Raw genomic sequence first — 16,721 nt, 5'->3', positions numbered from 1 at the left:
TGAAAGTAAATTTTGCATTTCCTTTGAAAATCAGGGTCCCAGAGTCTGAAGGAAGAGAGGAGAGGCACACAATCCACGTTGATTGAGGTCCAGTGTAAAGTTTCCACAGTCAGTGATGGTTTGGGGTGCCATGTCATCTCCTGGTGTTGGTCCACTGTGTTTTCTGAGGTCAAAGGTCAACACAGTCGTATTGCAGGAAGTTTTAGAGCACTTCATGCTTTCTGCTGCTGACCAACTTTATGGAGATGCAGATTTAATTTTTAAACAGCACTTGGCCCCTGCACACAGTGCCAAAACTACCAGTTCCTGGTTTAAGGTCCATGGTATCCCTGTTCTTAACTGGCCAGCAAACTCACCTGACCTTAACCCCATAGAAAAAATATATGTGGTATTGTGAAGAGGAAGATGTGATATACCAGACCCAACAATGCAGAAGAGCTGAAGGCCACTATCAGAGCAACCTGGTCTCTCATAACACCTGAGCAGTGCCACAGACTGATCGACTCCATGCCTCGCCGCATTGCTGCAGTAATTCAGGCAAAAGGAGCCCAGACTATATACTGAGTGCTATACATGCTCATACTTTTCATGTTCATATTCATTTTCTAAAAATCCTTTCTTTGTATCGGTTGTCAGTTATAATCATCAAATTTAAAAGAAATAAACATCTGAAATATAACAGTCTGTGTGTAATGAATGAATATAATATACAAGTTTCACTTTTTGAATAGAAGTAGTGAAATAAATCAACTTTTTGATGATATTCTAATTATATGACCAGCACCTGTATATATATTATTCATCTAAAATTTTACTAATTAAATGAAATTCTGCATTATGTGGTAAATTTACATGTTATGCCTGGATTCTGCTCTTTCATCCTCATTGTCCACATTGCAGAAATCATAGGAACCTATAGTTAGTCAAATGTCTAAAGTGGACTATAAATAATAGTCTTTATATAATAATTTCTTTTGAGTTTATAATGATTTTTAAAACTATAGCGTTATCATGGTTATCATCCTTAATACAGAATTAATCATTAGCATCCAATCGATTTGCTTGAATTTACAAAGTTTTAAACCTTTTATATTTGAATCACTTTATGCATTTTTTTGAGAAAATCTATGGAATTATATTAGCCATATTATCCAGAACCTCTCTCTCTCTCTCGATATATATATATATATATATATATATATATATATATATATATATTAAAACAACACATTTACACACACAGGGCTGTGATTCTGTGGAAAAGTGCACGAGTTCTGCGGGCGTAGATTCAGTGTGGGTCAAATCAAATTCCCAGATCTCGCGACCTGTCTAATCATGGTGTGTGTCTCTTTTTGGGTGTGTTTCCAAAAAAATGCTTGGAGAAAAATCATTCGGGCATAAATGGTGGTGGTGTGACTGAGGGACCGTTCATTCATCACCTATTCATCCGAGTTACCCAACCAGTCACACAAACACACACGGTCCAGAATGATTATTCCAAGGAATGTTTATTCGGACGGCAAATCCCAACCTAACACCAGCCGACTCGGCTCCGTACCTGAATATGGCGCACGGTGAATATGACGGGGTCAGACAGGTAGACTTTGTTACTGTCTTTGTTGATGGCTGCCGTTATAATGGGAGAGTTGACGATGACAGAGTAGTTTGTGTTCAACGTCTCGCTGCTGAACTTCATGCTGGCGTTTTCAGTGGACAGATATGAACCCAGATGCTTGTACAGGACGAACGCCATCCGGATCTCCCCTGAAAGACAGACCGACAGAAAGAGAGCGGCTGTTAGCTTCTTTATGAATTCATTCAGCATCATTATGATGACAAAGGTCACTGGTTTCAGTTTGCTCAGAAGTATTCGCTGCTCAACAGAAGCTGAAACAATCCTCACATTAGAGGAAATGAAATAAATCAGTCAATCATATTAACATACAAGAGAGCGGAGGCTTGGGGAAAAAATGTCATAAAAATTAAGAAAAACCCCTCCAAATCTGAGATACAGTAGCAAAAATATGCCATTGTATGAGCTTGTTTTGAATATTTATAACGTCATGCATGTGAGAGTACAGTTTTTTTCCCAAATATCAGCATGACTGCATTCTATCCTAAAAATGTTCTTTAAAAAGAAAATGTGTGTCTTTTTATTTATGTAATTGTAGTGTAAATGCATTCATTGCATCTCTGAGCTGCATCAACAACAACAAAAAAGTTAAGTTTAGGATTTTTTGTTTTTGAATGAAGACAAGCTGATTTGCTGCTCAAGAAACATTTCATGTTGAAGCAGCAAAACAATCGTTGTGTTAAACAATAACTGTGAGGATTTTTTGAATGAATAGAGAGTTTACTTTGATCAATTTAATGCATCCTTGCAGAATATAAGTATCAATTTCTTTAATTGTTTTATTTATAAAAGATGAAGCATACTGTACGCACAATGTTAGAAAACCTTAACCCTATTAAAAGGAAAAAAAAAAACACGTTAGCCATCGGAGGGGAGTTAGTTTGGGAGATCAGCCCCCTGCTAAAGCCTTTTAAAAGCCGAAGCGACAGAATCACAAAGCAAAGCGTGTTCAGTCTGCTGTTGGACATGTCCTGATGGGGCGTACCAGGGTTCATCCGCACGTTTCTTTAGCGTTCCTCAAAATTCTTCATTAGCACATCATAGAGAGCGAGAAGACACTGTCTCAAGCTGATCGAAGCCCTTTTTCAGATTATATTAGAGGAAAAGAGCAATGAAGTGAAATAATTTGGGCTTTGATTAGATGGGATTCGGTAGATCACGTAATGCATACATAATATCCATAATGCTTTGTTCCTCTCAGCAGCATTTACTGAGGGGCACAGAGGATTCGAGAGAGCAAAGAGAAAAAAGGAAGGAAAGAAAATAACCGCAGAGTCGATTTGATTCAGCTTTATTGAAAGGTCATTAGCGCTTTACTGCCTCCTTTGACAGAGCCACAGTTCTGCTCGTTATATTTGCTTTTCGTGAAAAAGAAATGAACCAACCCTGCCTCCCCACCGCGTCCCCGCCGCGTCTGGATCACGGACTCACAAGAAGACAAAACTATATTTTTGGTGGCAGGTAGAAACTTCTGACGAAGGAAACCAGCGTATAAAATAGGAATAAATGTGGATGATCTTCACTGTTAGTCCATAAAATCAAGAGTTTAAGAGTAAGGTGGTGCCATTCGTTTATTAGTGTTATTTTACAGATTATTATCACCAATCTATGTTTATAGTTTTTGTTAATATTTTGAGTTCGATTTTATTTGTATATATAGATAATGTTCATTATCCATGGCCTCATAACCCCGTGTCTGCCGGCGTGTGGTGTCTGTACCGTTTCTGCCGTGTTGTTTGAGGGTGTTTGCTGACAGGTGGATGGCGTTCCCTTGTCCTCCCGTCTGTGGAAACTTCAGATCGGGAAGATTTCCGTCTGTGCTCATCCTCGCCACCTCCAGCTCTGAACAATGACAGACACACAAACACCGTTAGGCACGAATAACAAGATACTCAATGCATGGAAAGTCATGACTGTGGTGATAACACACCTCAGAATTACTTTGAGTTTATGACAGTATAATGAAAGTAAATATAACCTGAACAAAAAAAAACAAAAAAAAATTTCAACAAATTTCAAAGTTCATACAAGCCACAGTTAATTTCGTTGACTAAATATTTTCGTCATTATTTTCGTCACAAATATATTTTTGCGGACGAAAACGAAACAAAAACTAAAAAAGAAGGCACTGATGGAGACTAAAACTATGACTAAATTGATTGACATTATCGTCAACGAATAAAGGACGAGACGAAAATAGACTGTGACGAAAATCCAATCATCAGACGGGAGAGATGCGAGGAATGAACAAAAGAACCGGCAAAACGGAATAGGTGAGACTGCATGAGTGAAGAGAACCAATCCGAGCCTGACTTATTGAGACGTGAAGCGAAGGTTTTCAGTTTTTAAATGAGCTCGCGGGAAGTCGGCATTCGAAGAGGTGATGTCTAAAAGAGCGACAAAATGTCCACAGCTCACTTTACGTTTGACGACGAACAAAACAAAACAAAGCATAAAGCACGCGGAGCGATCATTCGTTGCAAGAACACAACCAATTTGTAAAGACATTTACAGACGAGCCACCTGGATATTTTCTCAAATGTAATTTCACAACGATGTTCTTTTGTTCATTGAGCTAAGCAAAATTGGAATAGTGCAGTGCGTAGATGTTGTAGCATTAAATATTACGAACTGAAAAGTACTGTAAAATAGCCCCTTCTTCAAGTTAGATGAGAGCACAATACTAATACCTAATATTATGAGACATACATTTGATTAATACTAATGTTTAGTATATTTTATAATGTTCTACTTGTTGACAATATCACAAATATTTCTATATTAGTCATGTGAAACGTGAATGTTCAAATCCTATCATTATACATACTAATCTAGCAATATTGTAGTATTTAAATCATACAAAATTGCAAGACAAATGAATACCTTATAAAATCTTGTTACTTTTTTTATCCACCCAACTTATTAAATATTTATTTTAAATGTATGCACTTATTGTTCAGCTCAGCTGTAAGCTTTAAGGTCCTGGACCTAACTTATTTTTCTTTTATTGATGGTCAATTGGCAGCTAGTTATTGTTTACATTATCATGACAGTGTTTGTTGCTGCATAAAAGCTTTTGAATCGAAATAAAGACACAGTTGTGTTGAAATAAAGTTGAATTTGTGTTTTATATATTTTGGTTAAGTTTGTTTCCTATACCAGCTGTAAAAAATTGTCTAGTAAATCTGTTATTGATTTTAGTCTTATTTTAGTTGACTAAAATACCAAGCAATTTTAGTCGACTAAAATAAGACTAAAATTAAAACAAATCAGATGACTAAAACTTGACTAAAACTAAAAAGAATTATAGTCAAAAGACTAAGACTAAAACTAAATTAAAATTTCGTGTCAAAATTAACACTGATACAAGCATTATCTGTCAAGAATAAAAATTATGTTAATCACTGAAAATCTTGGCTGACATGTCTTTTTGGTGTTCATGAAAATGGCGGTAATGTCCGATTCATGAACAGATTCATCATGGATCACTAATCAAACTGATGCAGTTCTCCAGGTCTCAGGTTCTGATGAGTTACAGATGCTTCATCTGATGATGGACCGTTTAGTTCTTTAAAACTCATCTCAGTTGTTCCCATAGTAACAGGTCTCTAAGGTCAGACTTACTGGAAACAGGTTTATGTGATGTAAATAGGACTGAATTGCAGCTATTTCAGTGGAGGTGATACCTGAAGTCTTACAAGAGCACCCTGTTGCTTTCTGTTCACACATTTATACTTCTTATACTTTTTCTCTTCCAGAACCATAAGAACAACTTTGAGAACGTACATTTTAAAATGCAACGATGCACGACATCGAGCTTGCGTGGAAGTGTTTGCGTCAAATACTTGTGTAGAATCTGCAATTTAAAAAAAATTCAGACGGAGAATGAAACTCCTGCTGTGCTGTTTGGACATATCAAAGCATCTCGCGCTGTCTGAGATTTCCACAGTGATTCAGCGCCGCTCTCTAATCAGAGGATGAATGCATCAGCGCCAGGCCTGACGCCTGATTCTGGAGCATTCATAAACATGCTTTCAGAGGAGCTGAAATCAAGTCAGCCGCAAAATTCCCTAGCATTTACACAAACACTTATCAAACCAAAATTAGCATTGAAAGTCCCAAAGGAGACTCATTCAGCAGCAGGGGCCTGCAGGTATTCGCCGCCGACAGGACAAAGGAGAGCGATAAAGAGCGGTGGGCAGAACCAGACGACTATAGCTTGCAGGAAATACGCTTTTCCTTCTTCCAGCTTCGCTGTGAAAAGCTTAAGACTGCAAACAGCAGGCCGAGACACTGTTGTGCCTCGAGAGAAATCAAAAGCCGGTTTAAACAACACGTTAATCGGCTAAAATCTGCTCGCCAGATTAGGACCGTGTGGACAAACACACTCTCCATCAAACAGAGAGAAATCTAAACACAAAGGCATGCCGTTTTATAAAAGCACATTATAATAAACCGAAGAAGGAGGATAACAACCACTTCAGGGTAAGTTGGCAAAAGATGAGCATCCATCCTCACACACAAACAGGCTTTTATTTCCCCGAACGACTGTGTCATCAACACTATCATCAGATGGCAACGCCGCTAATCTTCTCTCCGTTCTCCACATGCTGCGATGTTGGCCTTAAAGGGATAGTTGCACAAAGATGATAATGCAAACCTGTATGACTGTCATTCTTCTGTGAAATACGAAAGGAGACAATCTGAGGAACATTCAGAGGGGTGTTGAGCTTCAAAATGAATCAAAAAACTAAAATGTTCAGTTTAATCCAGAACAGATGAATGTGAATCATCGCTGGTTGTTTAGAAATGAAATGTCCGGTGAGTGGCACTGTAAGGTCAGTACTCTGTTATGTATGAAAATGAAATGCTACGTAAATAAGAGTTAACAAAAGCAAACGTGATAAAAACACATTTGTTGAGGCAACCCTGTGCTTGTTTCTACAAGTCGTTCAGCTCTTTTATTGTGTCTCGTGTTTCATGGGACTCGTTTTTTAACACATTGCATCTGAAATGCTGTACCAGGTGTGCTACCGAGCAAGTTTACTACATCAGAAAAGCCATATACCGTATTTTCTGGTCTATGAGTCGCACTTTTTTTCATAGTTTGGCTGGTCCTGCGACTTATAGTCAGGTGCGACTTATTTATCAAAATTAATTTGACATGAACCGAGAGAAATTAACCAATAGAAAACAGAGTGTACACTGAAGACATATAGCGCTCTCTCGCGGCTGGAGATGGTGATGTTTTATCTTGGTTCTTGGTTCTAAATAAATGCGACTTATAGTCCAGTGCGACTTATATATGTTTTTTTCCTCATCATGACGTATTTTTGGACTGATGCGACTTATACTCATGTGCGACTTACAGTCTGAAAAATACGGTATATGGAGCTGGTTATGTGATACAGATCATGCACTATGATAAAAGTGTTTTGAGCTCATTACATAGTATTGTGCAAGGAAATGCTTGAAAATCCATCTTTATTAATCAATAATCTGCCCCTGTAATCATAATTTGTGTGCAAAGGATTAAAAATGGTTGTTTTACTTCCACTAGTGTTCATTTCAGATGGAAACTGCAGTGAATTGTAATGAAAATTACATAACTGTACACTTTTCTAAAGTTCACATTATTAGTGTATGGCTTAAAATAAAATAGCATTTTGTGTAATTAATTATGTACTTCAAAATTTCGTATCCATTCAAATGTCTAACTTGCAGTTTCTTTGTCATTTCTTTGTGAATTTCTGAGTGAAAACCTGTTTCTACACCGTATTTATGGACAAGAGCATTTCCTTGCGCGTTCCACGGAATAAAGAATATAACATGGGTTTGTAATGACACGAGAGTGTGTAAACTTTTCAATTCTGGCTGATCTATTCCTTTAAGTGAAGGCAGTATTTCGGACTCAGCGGCCCCGAGGGCCAAACAAACCGTCCAACGCTGCAAACTAACCCCATCAAACAGGGCCTGAAGGTCTGCTAAAGGTGTCACAGCCCGTAGATTGATCACTGCGCAGCACGGAGGATATAAAATAACCCTCATAAAAACTTTGTTGGAGGGACTCCCTCCCCCCGCGGAGACGAGCTCTGGATCCCTTAATATCAGGATAAATCGTATGCCAGACACGATAAATTCAGTTTTATTAATTCCCAAAATGCAACCATCTCCACAGAGAGACGGCAGACCTATATTCTGGAGCTTCCATGGCAGCCAGTCCACCTTAAATTCCCATCTTTAGGAAGAGGAGATGCACTGCTTTCATCCCAGAGGAACACACACACACACACACAGCCCGATCTCGGGAATGCTGGCATTCACACAATGATATTCACAAACAGATGCGGGCGGAACAGAATAACGTGGGCGTCCTCAAAACGTCTCGTCTGATTCCTCTGCGGGCTGAGAAACACATCGTAAACGACACTCAATTATCGCTCGGAGCACATGCTCACTCACCCTTTCGTTTAAAAACGCTTAATTATGCCTTCCAGTGAATACAATAACACGATTCACGGTCATAAAGGAGTCAAATGCGTGTGCTAATGGCGCTGATATGATGAAAGCGGGTTTATCGGTGTGTATCAGGGCCGCTCGGGGTTCATGGATGCCGCTGATATCCCATTTCTGGCAACACGATCAGAATCCAAAAACAAGGTCTGTTGTCATTGTTGTAACACCCTGGATGTGACCATTTGGAAAACGAGAAAGATTTCATATTCTTAGTTTTTACACAAACTGTAGAGGTGACAGCATTACTGATCAACCCTGCAAACCTCTAATTAGGGTTGGAAATAACAACATCATAAAAAAAAAAGTTACTTTTTTTTTTCCACAAATTACATTTTTTTTTTACAAAAATTATATTTTATTGAGAAATATAAATGCTTAAAATAATCAAGCAATTATTATTATTTTGCATTTTTGTAATGTATGAGACATATAAATTACTAAATATCAAGGTTTTTCTGTAAAAATGACAGTGATCAAGAGTTTTTATTTATTTATTTATTTTTGCGATTTTTGAAATATAAATGTATTATAAACTTATTAAGCATTTATTTTCTGTAATTTATGGAAAATACAACTGATGAAAATTATCAAGCAATTTTTTTCCCATAAAATACAGAAAATAAATGCTTAATAATTGTATTATATATTTATATTTCAAAAATTGCTAAAATAAAGAATAAATAAAAACTCTTCATCAATGATCAAGATTTTGTTCTGTAATTAAAATAATAATAATAACACAATAAAGCAATATATAAAGCAAAATAATATATATATATATATATATATATATATATATATATTTTTTTTTTTTTTTCTGTAATTTATGAAAAATATAAATTACTAAATTATCCAGCAATTTTTTTTTTTTTTTTTTTTTTTTTATTTATGGGAAATATAAATGACAGAATGGTCAAGCAAATATTCATTTTCTGTAATTCATGAGAAATATCAATGACAAAGTATCAAGCTATTTTTTTTCTCTGTCATTTTTGAGAAATAGAAATGACAGCGATTATGTTTTTTCTGTAATTAATGAAAAATATGAATATGTAGTAAATATTTATATTCTGTAATTTCAGGGGAATGTAAATGACAAAAAAAGTACATTATACTTCATAAGCTTTTAATGGCAAAATAATAAAGCATTTTTTTTTTCTATTGTAATTTGCAACTTGAGAAATATAAATGAGGAAAATAACAAGCATTTTTTTTTTTTTTTTTTTTAGCGAAATACAAATGTAAAGCAGCTCATACAATCTATGGCTGACATTTTGTATTTTCTGAAGGTTAAGCACCTTATCTCTGACTCTTATCTGTGGGAAGAGAACTCACTCCAAACGATGATGAGAAGATAAATGTATGATTTCATGTCATCTGCAGTGTTGGACGCTAGCAACAGCGAGGTCAAGTGTTCGACTGATGATGAATGCATGACCAACCAGCACTGAATGCACTGAAAGACTCACGGATGTTTTCGGTGTTTTCCTGCACCACGTCGGTCTTCAGCAGGTTGTCTGCGAGCACGAAGGCGCCCTGTTCGACGGTGTCCAGCAGCGTGGTGGCAGCACGCAGCTGATCTGCGCTCGACAGCTCCATCCACGCCGTCCTCGCCTGCGGCTGCAGCAGGTTATTCACCGTCTCCACCATCGCCTGCCGCAGAAAACAGCATCAGCATTCAGACACAGCCTGCACAAAACCTGCTTACAACCTTACAACAACTACTGACAGAAGCATGCAGAGATCTTCAGATCGGTGCATGACGGATGAATCAGGAGTCACCACACAGACTGAGAATGAGACACAATGACAGGAACTGGTTAAAAGAACCTCCACTGTCACACAACCACATCCAGAACACCGGTGATGACATGACAGATGATCACAACACACACAGTTATCAAGCAAATTCCTGTAATATAGGAGAAATATAAATGACAAAATAATCAAGAAAACATCTTTCTTTAATTTATGAGAAATATAAATGACAAAATGATGAAGAAAACATTTTTTTTTTGTGATTTTGGAAAACATAAATTACAATGATGAAGTAAATGTTCTGTATTTTATCTGACAAAAATAAATAAAAAATAAAAAATAAATAAATAACAATGATCATGATTTTTTTTTTTATGAGAAATATAAATGATAATGATCAAAAAATATTTTCCCCCTGTAACTTAAATGGTAAAATGGTAAAATGATCAAGCGAGTTTTTATTTTATTTTATTTTATTTTAAGAAATGAAAGACAATGAGCAAGAAAAAATTGCCTCTTCTTTTTTTTTCTTTTTTTTGTGAGGAATAAGTATAACATTATCAAACAAATATGTTTTTTTCTGTAATTTAAGAGAAATATGAATAACAAAATGATCAAGAAAATATTTCCTATTGACCTCCTTAACCTTTACAAAGGTTGACAATTAACATTTTCTAAAGTTTAAAATAAAATAAAATAAAATAAAATAACACTGTTCGAGACACACACAGTTATTTAACACCTGTCTCTGGCTCTCTGTGATGCCGGATATCAAGTAGCTGAAATCAAACACTTCCGGCTCAGAAACAGATCTACAGCTGTGGCGATCGTTCAGCCTTTTAATAATGTTTAACCCCCATCATCAAAACCTCATCACTCCACTCAACATCAGCACCACCAATTAAACATTTAAAACGCTACGGGCCAAAAACACTGCGGGAATGCTAATCAGCCCAAGCCTAAACAAGTGCGGCCAACGATCTCATGAAGACAGAAAGCTTCAGTTCAGACTGATGAGGAAGGAGATGCTGAAAGAACAGATCACACACACTGGCTTTTCATCCTCCTTTCTTCCACGGCAGGTCTCTTTCCTCACACTGAAGATGTCCAGAAGAAGTTTCATGCTCAATTTAAAAGCATTATTCACTGAAAAGCTCCAGCTCTCAAAGCTCATTCATGGTTATGCATTTTTTAAACACACCTTGTTGCAATAGATGACCAAAAATACACACACACACATATTTGTCATTAGCCCACTAATCTACTGTTGCTCTGTGGGTGTGAGCTCTGAAATGTCTCTGTAATCCGCGGCAGCTCTGAACCGTCTCAGGCCGAACTGAACCGGTCTGTCTCTCGGCTTACACAGGTTCGATCGTCCCGCGAGCAGCTTTAGCAGCACCTGACCTCAGATTAAACACTGATCCCAGATCAGGCGACGCAATCAGGACAAACACTCGCCAGTTCACTCCGGCGTATAATCACCACGAATCACGCGATGCATATTCATACAGAAAACATTTGCAGGTTCACAATTCATTTAAGCATCTAGTCTATGCAGATGAGATGAATGCACACAGATTGTGAGGAGATTTGTGATGCAGATGAGCCTTTTAAAGGATTCGGGAGGTAAACATATTAGCAGAACATCAGAAACAAATGTGAATCAGAGAGAGAGAGAGAGAGAGAGAGAGAGAGAGACTTTTGTGGATCATCAAGACCTTAAAATAAATAACCTAAAAAATACAAAAATAAAATTAATTCTACTACCAATAATAATAATAATAATAATAATAATAATAATAATAATAATAATAATAATCACAATAATAATAATAATAATAATAATAATAATAATAATAATAACTATAATAATAATAATCACAATAATAATAATAATAATAATAATAATAATAATAATCATCATCATCATCATCATCATAATTATAATAATAATAAGATGAAGAATAACTATAATAATAATAATAATAATAATAAGAAGAAGAAGAAGAAGAAGAAGGAGAAGAAGAAGAAGAACTATAATAATAATAATAATATTATTATTATTATTATTATTATTATTATTATTATTATATCATTTAATTTGAATATAAATGCCTTTTCTATGAACTGTCATACGAAATAAAATACAAATTAACAACAAAATCAATATTCTGACAACACAGAAAACAGTGTCTTAATTCACCCCAAAATAAAATTAGAAATGTATTTAAAATAAATATCAACATAATTAAATATTTATTGCTAGTCAGTTTGGTCGTTTAGAAAAGTAACTGCACATTTCTACTAAACTCACTAATTAATATTGAATACATTGAATTAGTTAAATTAATTTAAATAAATATAAAAAAAAATAATAATACATACAGTACTACATATGTATTATTATTATTATTATTGTTGTTGTTGAAATTATTATTATTTTAGTTGTTGATGTTATTTAGCAGCATTTAATCTAAAAAAAAAAAAGTGCTTATGACTGGCATAGAAATCCAAAACAAACAAACTAACAAAAATCTCTCACCAAAAAATGTCTTAATTCACTCTGAAACAAAATAAATATATTATTATTATTATTATTAATACTATAAATATATAAAATATTGACAATTATTATCACTACTATTATTGTTGTTGTTGTTGTCTACTATGACTACTACTCCTAATATAAATATTGTATTTATGTATTTTTTATTCTTTTTTTGTATTTGTTTACAATTATATATTTGCATTACACTTACAAGAGTGTGTTTTCTACTTACCGTAGCAGTGTCACAAAAATAATATCACAATACAAGACACCACATCGGCCCTAAAAATAGGCTATATGTGCTCTTATTTTTGTTTTTTCTGTCATTTCCAGACAGTTCTCCTGACAGCTTCAGCCTCACATTTTCAGCAGCACAGGACTGAATCATCATCATCACCATCATCATCATCACCATCATCATCATCATACACAGAGGAGGAGAAGAAGAAGAAACTCCAACAACTCCTCAAATATAAATGTGTGTATTTCACATTCTGCTCTCGCTCGTCTTAGATGGTCTTCTCATACATACAAATGACTTCCAGCCTGCATTACAACTCTTGTCTGTGTATGTGTGTGTGTGTGTGTGTGTGTGTGTGTGTGTATGTGTGTGTGTCGCTGATCAATCTGATAGTTATTAAAGGAAGAAAACTCATATTGTGTTTTTAATATAAGTTCTAATTTTAAAGCACATATTGCATGCTGCTTTCATGCTGTGCGTATAGACACAAGCTTGACGCATAATGCACTTTTACAAAGACATACTGAGGAAAAATAAGTAGTATGTGTGTGTGTGTGTGAGAGAGAGAGAGAGAGAGAGAGAGAGAGATGTGTGTGTGTGTGTGTGTGTGTGTGTGGCCAATCACATTGACAGTAGTAGAAAATGTATATTGTGTTTTTAATACATGCTCTATGTTTTATCCAGCTCTGATTTTGTCAATGTGTTGAGGAGAAATGAGCTGCTGCTTTTCTATGAGCTCAGACTCTACTAGCAGCACCCTAGCAACCGCATAGCAACAAGCTTAACACCCTAGCAACTACATAGCAACAGCCTGCATTAAAAACAAATATGAAAATTTGAATTTATCACTGTCTCCATGCAACCAGACAGAAGCAGGTCATCATGATCGTGATTTCCATCTGAGCAGCTATTTAAGCTTAACAGGAAACAGATGCTTTTGCATATTGAAGTGTATACGTGCATTTACATTTATGCACTCAGCAGACTCTTTTATTGACTTATCATCATTGTTTGTATAACACTATTCCCATATTCTCAATAATAACCTTCTGTGTAAATTGTAAAGGAAGGCTACAGTGGGCGTACAGATTTAGAAATATACAGAATAACCCAGTAATTTTGATCCAGACGGGCCGCAGCTCTCCGAACGCATGCACATCTCTTTCTTTCAGAACAACAGCGGCTCAGTTTGTTGCAGGTCGTTTATTGATTGTGAAAGGGCATCAATAGTTTAAACATCAAACCCATTTCTCCTCAGAAAAGCACACTCTGTACCTGTAATGTACACTGAGCTTTGGTTTCTGAACACAGCGCTAGGAATCTATTCTTAACGCCGGATCAGGTCGGGTATCGATCCATCACTGTTATTAATAAGTCAAACTCCGCTCCGGAGCACGAAACTAAAATAATCAAGCTCTCTGCACTCCTCGCCTCTCAGTGGAAATCCACTGCTCTTTCTGTCCAGAACAACTGTGTTTTCTGTGCACATCGTCTACTGACAAGCCAAAGCAAATCATCAAATTCTTAGCATGACCAAAGCTTTTCTGATTGGTATGTATGAGATGTTTTCTGACAAACACAACACGTACAACGTATCAAGACAAAGTTCACATTTGTGCAGTGTTTTCATGCTCACTGGAGCAAAACTAGAGTTCAGTTCACTGATAATCCACACATTTGTCATTAATTGTTAAAAAGCTTGGATTTCATGATACATATACACTGCTGTTTGGGCTCGGTTGTGTTTTTAAAAGAAGTCTCTTCTGCTCACCAAGGCTGCATTTATTTGGAAACTGTTTCCATGTGAGTTTATGTTAAACTGTAATTTATTGCTGTGATGCACATGCATCATTGTCACATGATCCATCAGAAATCATTCTGATATACTGATTGTTATCAGTGTTGACAACAGCTGCACTGTGAATATTGTTTGTGGAAACTGTGAAAAATTGATTTTTTTTAGGATTCACAGATGAACGAACAGGGAAATATTTAGCATAAATGTTTTTATTCTCACATTTGCTCAATTTGATGCATCCTTGATGAATAAAACGTATTGATTTATTCTTTTTTATTTCCTTTAGTCATATATGTAGATGTGGCTTTTTTTTTATTTATAAATTTTTATTATTAATTCATAAAACAAATTTAATTCAAGTGAACACAGTGTTATTTTTGTTAACTAAAACTATTAAAAACATTGTTAACGCAAATAAATCTGAAATCCATTTTTTTATCTAAAAAACAAAACAAAAATCAACTAAAAGAGAATCAGAAATAAAAATAAAAATAAAATTGAACTAAAACTAAAATACAGTTTAAATGTAACATAGTAGCATTTAGAATGAAATAAAATAATAGAAATGACAAAAAACATAAAAAATATATTATTAAAAACTAAATAAAAATTTGAATGAAAAAAAGAATATACAAATAAAACTTTCAAAAAATTCAAAATATGAATAATAAAAAATAAAAAAAAAACTATAACGGCATATACATAATTAAATGAAAATACCACTGGTTCAAACTAAATCCTACAGTGACCCTCACAGCCAGCTATCTCTGTTAAAAGCCTATGTTTTTCCAGGTCACACTTGCAAACAAACTAGTAAAAGTGATCGAGGTCTCACCTGCACATTATAGACTCTATTTCCAATGACGCTTGACAATAATAACTACAATCTCAGTGAATTATATATAGGAAACGAATCAATTCACAACATCACTTCCACAAGTTACGTTCTGTTTCCAGAAGCTTGCTTGCAATGGTTCAGTTCATGTGAATTACTGACATCCACCAAACCGATCTGGACCTCATCACATCATCGAAGAAGAAGCGTCTGCAACAGCGGCCATGATCTCTGACATCTGAACTCACACACTCGCCTCACACATCACATTCAACACACACTTCATCAAGTCTACGTGACCTCTGACGGGTCAAGACAGCTGTTGCTCAACAATCAGCAAGTGCATGCTGGGAAGGCTGACAGTCACATGACCTGACAGGGTGCAGAAGCAGCAGCAGAGCTCAAGCAGAAAGCAGCAGGCGACTGCTGATCTGAAACCAGCTGAGCTTCTCAAGCCTTCAGTTCTGAGTTCATTCTAACCTATAGCTTACAAATGTGACCTAAAACTAGTTTACTCAAAATACAATAAACACAGCTGCACTTGTTGATGCAAAAACACAGAGTTATGGGTAATAATGAGGCCGTGAACAAAATTTGATTTCTACCTAAAATGAAAATTAGTTTATCAATCATTGGATTTTTTCTTTGAAAATGTGTAAAAAAAAACAAGTGCGCTTAATTGTGTTGAATGTGCACTTGTAGTCTTCTTCACATTTTAAGTGTATTTTAATAACCTGTACTTGCATATAATATAATGATAATGAAATAAAGGCCACTTAAGTGACACGTTCATGACTGTTTCTGAACACACTTAATTACACTTTTAAAAACTGATCTTTGTAATAATGGTAAAGTTTTACTTTAAAGTAAAATCATATAATCTTCTGTTGTGGTTTAAATAAGCACACTTCTTTTGTTGTGTTGACTAGCATACTTAAGCACTTTTAACTCATTCAATATTAATTTCCAAGTTAACAGATTTTACCTTATTTAAATGAATATATTTAAATGCATGACATAAAAGTTTCAATATAAATAACATTAAAGTAAATTTTAGTCCATCATAAATGCTTGTCAGTACATTAACCATATTTCAAAAACAATAGAAGTAATAATGAAATAACATATAAACATGTACTTAAGTCCTACTTAAGCACTCTAAAGTTCAGCTAATTGCATTTTGCATGAATCAAAACGAATATATTTTCATTTAATTGCAATTAGAAGTTCACACTTAAGTACGTTCTTGTAAAGCATATTATTTCCACAATAAAAGCATGCTAAAGTGCACTTCTTTCCATAAGTGTTTCTGTGATCGCAACGGTGTGTTCACTCATGGAAGCGTTTAAGAGCGAGTGGATTATTATGAGTAATTTTCAAAGGTGGAGGTTA

At 35.2% G+C, this 16,721-nt stretch overlaps 1 protein-coding gene across 24 annotated transcripts in view; it reads right to left on the bottom strand.

Moving 5' to 3' along the window:
* LOC113051738 (adhesion G protein-coupled receptor L3) overlaps positions 1-16,721 on the bottom strand; it is a 245,423-nt gene that overhangs the window by 52,995 nt on the left and 175,707 nt on the right. For all 24 annotated transcript variants that reach the window (XM_026215749.1, XM_026215753.1, XM_026215761.1 and 21 more), the window contains 3 exons: positions 9,619-9,802; positions 3,353-3,475; positions 1,559-1,764 (listed from right to left, as the gene is read on the bottom strand). In XM_026215749.1, coding sequence (XP_026071534.1) covers positions 1,559-1,764; positions 3,353-3,475; positions 9,619-9,802 — 513 coding nt within the window. The remainder of the gene's footprint in view (positions 1-1,558; positions 1,765-3,352; positions 3,476-9,618; positions 9,803-16,721) is intronic.

This window comes from Carassius auratus, chromosome 32 (assembly GCF_003368295.1).
Source record: "Carassius auratus strain Wakin chromosome 32, ASM336829v1, whole genome shotgun sequence".
NCBI classification, from domain to species: domain Eukaryota; kingdom Metazoa; phylum Chordata; class Actinopteri; order Cypriniformes; family Cyprinidae; genus Carassius; species Carassius auratus.
This window is presented reverse-complemented; position numbering and strand designations above follow the sequence as displayed.